Below are 5,557 nucleotides of genomic sequence, written 5' to 3'. Positions count from 1 at the left end.
CATGGTTTTTAATGGTCAGGTAGACTTGTAAATCATAAAAAAATAAAATAAAAACAAAACAATAAAAAACAAAAATAAAATGAGATAAAAATACCTTATATTTGTAAAATAAATATTCTTCAAAGAGGCCTATGTGAGAGGGAATGGGCTTATTGTAAGTGCCCAAGCACTACATTGTTTTGGTTTATCTGCCTGGCGATTAGTGAGATATAGGAATGTATTATTAGCACTTGCAAGTATAGGCAAGTAGATAGATCTATGATTTTTTTTACTTACTAACTATTTTTATTGATCCCTGATAATCTATTTTTCTTTCTTTTGGCCATCAAAGCTTTATATATCATTTTTTGTTGGTCTTATTTCAACTTTTGTTGGATCCTTTACTGTATTGTATTATACTCTGGTGACCGTAAAGGCTCTTGGACCTCTTGTTTTTATGCTCCCGCTTGAAAATCGGAGGTATATTATATACAGTGATTGGGGTGTCCATCCGTAAGTCCATAGTCTTTCCGTCCATAAAACTTTGGGGAACCCATCTCTTTTCCGCAACTCCTCTTACACCACTGAATAAAATTTAATGAGACTTTCCCAGAATCTTGACGTAGTGCCATTTTGCATCTCCTATTTACTTCTCGTACAGATACTTCGGGTTTCTCACATCAAAACAAGAACACTGCCATTCTTCAATACTGAGGGTAGCCATCTCCAATCCATCTCCAATCCGCACCTCCTCCTATGGCACTGAATAAAATGAGACGAGACTTTCACAGAATCTTCCTTACATAGTGCAACTCCTATATTTTCTTTTTAATCAGACAGATACCATGGGTTCCCTATAGCAAAACATGGACACTACCATTCTTTCTAAAATATTTGGGGGTACCCATCTCTTATCCGCAAGTCCTCCTATACAACTGAATGAAATTTAATGAAACTTCTACAGATTCTCTATTACATTGCCATTGCGCATCTCATTTTTCATTGCTTTTGTCAGACAGATATTTGGGAAAAGTATGGCAAAACATGGACACTGCCATTCTTTCTATAATAATAGAAGTACCCATCTCTTATCCGCAACTCCTCTTATACCTCTTAATAAAATTGAATGAGACTTTCACAGGCTCTTTAAAGCATAGTGTCATTGTGAACCTTCTATTTTTCTTTTCAATCAGAGATATTTGGGGTTTCCCTTAGCAAAACATGGGCACTGTCATTCTTTCTATAACATTGGAGGTACCCATCTCTTATCCCCAATTCCTCCTTTACCACTGAATGAAATTTAATGTAACTTTCCTAGAATCTTTATTACATAGTGCCATTGAGCACCTCTTATTCTACATTTCGACTGAACAGATATTTGGGGTTTCCCACAGAAAAAAATGGAATTTGCCTTTATACTCATATGGTAGCAGGGGTATCATTTTATGAACGGGGTGCTCACAGTTCTTCTAGTTTAAATACAAAAATTTTGAAGTCGGTAGCAATGAATGACAGTGTTAATGTTCTAGTATAAAAGACATCAAATAGTTTCCTCAAATCGAATCATAGAATAGAAGATGTACAATGGCACTATGTAAAAATGAGTCGGTGAAAGTTGCATTTAGTTTTATTCAGTGGTATAGGAGGAACCGCAGATAAGGGATATGTACCTCCAAGCATTACAAACATACAGAAGGATGTAAGGACGGATATACCCCCACCACTATATACCCCTCCCCCCCCCCACTTTTCAAGCCATATGGCTATAAAATTTTCATTCATCTCTGAAAGAGATATTATCCAGTTTAAGCATCCTAGTATATTTTGCACGATATCATATTACTTAAAAATATATAGTTTCAAGATTATTTTTTTTAAATTCTCATGGATTTCATACATGTTCTCACATGAAAATGTGCGTAAAAAGATTTCATGCATATTCATTATGGAAAGACATCGAATGAAACCATTATAACTTTTTGACATCCTTGTTAACCTTGGTGACGAAGCGCACTTCTGTGAGGGCGGATCGCCACATCCTTAGTGAACGAATATGATTGGCATAGAGACAAAAATTTGCTGGACAACCATACTTTTTTGTTGTTATGAAACCACGTTTTATTTCGAATGTTAGTCGAATGTATATCAATTAGAGGTGTCTGGCACATGTTCAATACACATGCTTCAAAAATAGAGATGTCCGGTTGCTAAACTATATATTGAATGACAGAATATCCCTTTTTGCTTTTGAAACCGAAATTTCTGTTAATTTTCAAAATCACCGCAACTATGAAAAGAACAAAAAATACCCCCAAAGAATTTAAATCTAAAATCTTTTCAAATAAATACAATGTGAAATGAAATTCAAACTTCCAGAGGTGTAGGCAAACAAACATCTGTGAATGTACAATGTTTCAAAAGTTTAATTACAAGAATTGCACGACCTTGTTTCTCTACATTTAAAGTAATCTGAATGCATATCAAATGTAGAGAAAACACACGGCAGGTGTGATCGGTCGACAGGGGATGCTTCCTCCCCCAATGTACCTGATCCCACCTCTGATGTTTCTAGGGGTCCGTGTTTGCTCTGCTCCAAATTTGTTCTGTTTAATGGATTTTGCGCTCGATTACTGTTCGTTATCTTCATACTTCATCTGTAGGTTTGTATAGCCGCACAAACCTATGCTATTATTTCTAGACGTAGTAGGTACTAGTAAGTATTATTAATGCATGCTCATGGAGTCGATATATATATACGTATATTGTTTTTAATATTTTAAAATGTGTGCATTTTTAAAATATACTTTTGGGGAGCGTTGATATATTGCCGCAAGTTCGTGCAATTCATGGTTTAATCAAATTACCAAGTTCCTTAGTGTATACATGTATATACCCTTATAAACGTCAAAAAGGGTGGCTGTTATTTTCTAAATGAATGTTTTAAAGAAGATAGATTTCCGCTGTTTATAATTTAATTCCGTGGATCCAGCATTTAACTTTATTCATATTGACACCTAGATAAATATTTGGAGTTATATCCACCGCTTTTGGTTCAACATATTTGAAAGATCGGTGTTTTATCAGAATGCTTGGCGACTTCTACTGCATCCAAATATCAGATTTATACATATTCCACTAATACTTCTGGCTTTTGTGGATTGTCTGTTGTTTTATTGATGAAACAAAGAAGCTATCTGAGATATTTTATTACTTTCAACTTAGCTGTATGGTACTCCACAACAAAGAGGTTACCGTCTGAATTTAAACTTATACCCACTGGTTTCTCTAGAAACCCTTTCCCTATCAGTTTTAGAAAATGGCCTCCGTCGTCTAATAAGTGGATAAAGTTACTGTCAGCATCTGACACAAGTATTCGACCGTTTGAATCGGTAGCTATACTTCTAGGGTCAAAATATGGACATAACCTTGATGGTATGTTCCCATAGTAACGCCATCGAAATCGGCCCGCATTGTCGGTTGTAACTACTGCCTTGGCGTTTCGGTCTGATACACATACGTCTTGATTAGTGTTAACGGCGATGTAAACATCAAAATCACCAGGCATGTACAGAGGAAATCCCCCATCGTCGTACTGAATCTCTTGCGTTGGAGAATTATTGACGTAGCGAACGACCTTGACCTTTTGACCTCTTTGTTTTGGTACATCATTACGGTTGTCCATGCATAGCAAAATTTCACCAGATTCTGTCGAGCATATTCCTAGTGGATTCCATCCCTGTAATTTAATGTAGGGTTCGAATCTTCCTTTCTTCATTATGTTGACAGTTTTTTCTCCATAATCAGTGTAAACTAGATCTCCTTTTGACGTCATTGACAAATCAAATGGTGCTTGTTTGGACCTTGTGGAAACTTTCTCCAACATATTTCCCTGTATATCCACTTTAGCCACAGTTTCCACATCTCCGCTTATCCACGCTTGTTGGTCTTTCACGCACTGCACACTCCAGCACTTGTCAAACTTAGTGCTCACCTTGCGAATAACAAGAGGGTTATCTAGCACCGTCTGTTTCTCTTTAGGTGTCACTGTTGATATATTGATAACATATTCTCTAGACTTCTTCATCATCGAAGCTTTTAGTGCACCAAATCTTTCTGGGATCTGTACATTTTCCGTTTCGTTGTATTTAAAGACAGGTGCAATTATACTAGTGACTGTCGGAATATTCAAATATTCTTCATTTTTTGATTTATACATGCTTATTTCTGGAATATCATTATCCTCGAGAAGTTTCCTATTTTTATCAATCAGTGTTTGAATTTGAGCAATCAAATTAGCTATCATTTTCCTCTGTTCGCGAAGGTTTGCAAAATCTTCTTTTTCCATAATGTCTATTTTATCCAGACATTTCTTCACGGCATCGTCCACTGCTTTATGCCAAATTTCCCCGTTTAAGACCACTGCCTTTCTGGCCTGTTCATACCCACTGGTCAGCTTTAGAACATTCGTCTGTATCTGTGTTTCTACTTTTCTATACTCCGGTTGAATCACTTCTTCCAAACATTTTGTGTCACCAGAAATGCGCTCTCGTATTCTCATACAGTTCTCCATGACATTTTCGATGTCATGATTAAGATGTGCTTCGTTCGTACATTTATGGCATACTGCAATTTCGCACGGGCGACAGAAAAAATAGAGTTTACTTCCACTGTGATCTTGGCAGTTTTGGAAATAGCTATCAGATTCTTTCAGACTAACAGTTGTGATTGTACTTTTTCTTCTGGTTTTCTTTGAGGCCATGGTGTTCAGAAGTATGAGAGGAGGCAGATTGGTGTTCTGAAAAATAGCATGGATCGAACTGTTATAATCAATCGTCATTATAAATTATATACTTTGATAAACAAGCAAACTTCCTTTACTTTGTGTTGATAGTTTGGGACAGGGAAAACTCAGGTTTAAGGTATAGTGAAAACAAGAAAAAAAAAGTGGATATATAAAAGCAAGGGCCGGGAAAATTGTGGATATGGAGTTGCATGTATAGCGTTAATATATCTTTATAATATACTTGTAATAATAAGTCGAGATTAACTGACTGCTTTTAAACTTTTATTTAACTTAGGTATTTAGCTGCCCTATCATGCGCTTGAGAATAAATGCTCTTTGAAGAGTCCTGCTCGGTGTTTAAAGATCGAAGAAAACGTAAAGAGATGGGAGACAAATGTCCTACTCCCCTTCACACAAAAGTTCCCACCAAGCGGGGAACTGGAATTGTTACAAAGAAAAAATAAGACCAGAAAAAGTCATTCATGTGCAGTTGCTGTGATCAATGATATAAAATTTTACAAGAATCGGGAGTTCAGTTCCAGGCATAGGCTAAGAATGGAATCCATTGATAGTGGATGATTCCCAAAGTCATTTCAAAATTCTTCATGGTGAAGAATATGTCTTTTTCTGAAATATAGAACGGTGTTTTATTGGTTTACTTAACAGTTATATGGGCGTTTCTTGTGATAGTAAGATCATATTAAAAGAAATCTTCGTCATAAAGAATGGGCGGAGCAGAGCCCAACAAGAAACTTCTGCTGGCTACGGCCTTCTCATTAAACCACAATCATATAG

The 5,557-nt window shown here is 36.2% G+C and overlaps 1 protein-coding gene across 1 annotated transcript; it reads right to left on the bottom strand.

Annotated features, from left to right (window-relative positions):
• Window positions 1-3,120: 3,120 nt before the first annotated feature.
• On the bottom strand, window positions 3,121-4,738 carry LOC133187736 (uncharacterized). The gene has a single exon (XM_061323135.1). The coding sequence runs from the start codon at window positions 4,736-4,738 to the stop codon at window positions 3,170-3,172; it is 1,569 nt and encodes a 522-aa protein (XP_061179119.1). The 3' UTR covers window positions 3,121-3,169.
• Window positions 4,739-5,557: the final 819 nt, after the last annotated feature.

The sequence above is a fragment of the Saccostrea echinata genome, unplaced genomic scaffold (genome assembly GCF_033153115.1).
Source record: "Saccostrea echinata isolate AGI-Se365-2 ecotype Australia unplaced genomic scaffold, CSIRO_AGI_Sech_v1 ptg000015l, whole genome shotgun sequence".
Taxonomy (NCBI): domain Eukaryota; kingdom Metazoa; phylum Mollusca; class Bivalvia; order Ostreida; family Ostreidae; genus Saccostrea; species Saccostrea echinata.
The sequence above is the reverse complement of the archived record's forward strand: the minus strand, read 5'-3'. Positions and strand labels throughout refer to the sequence as shown.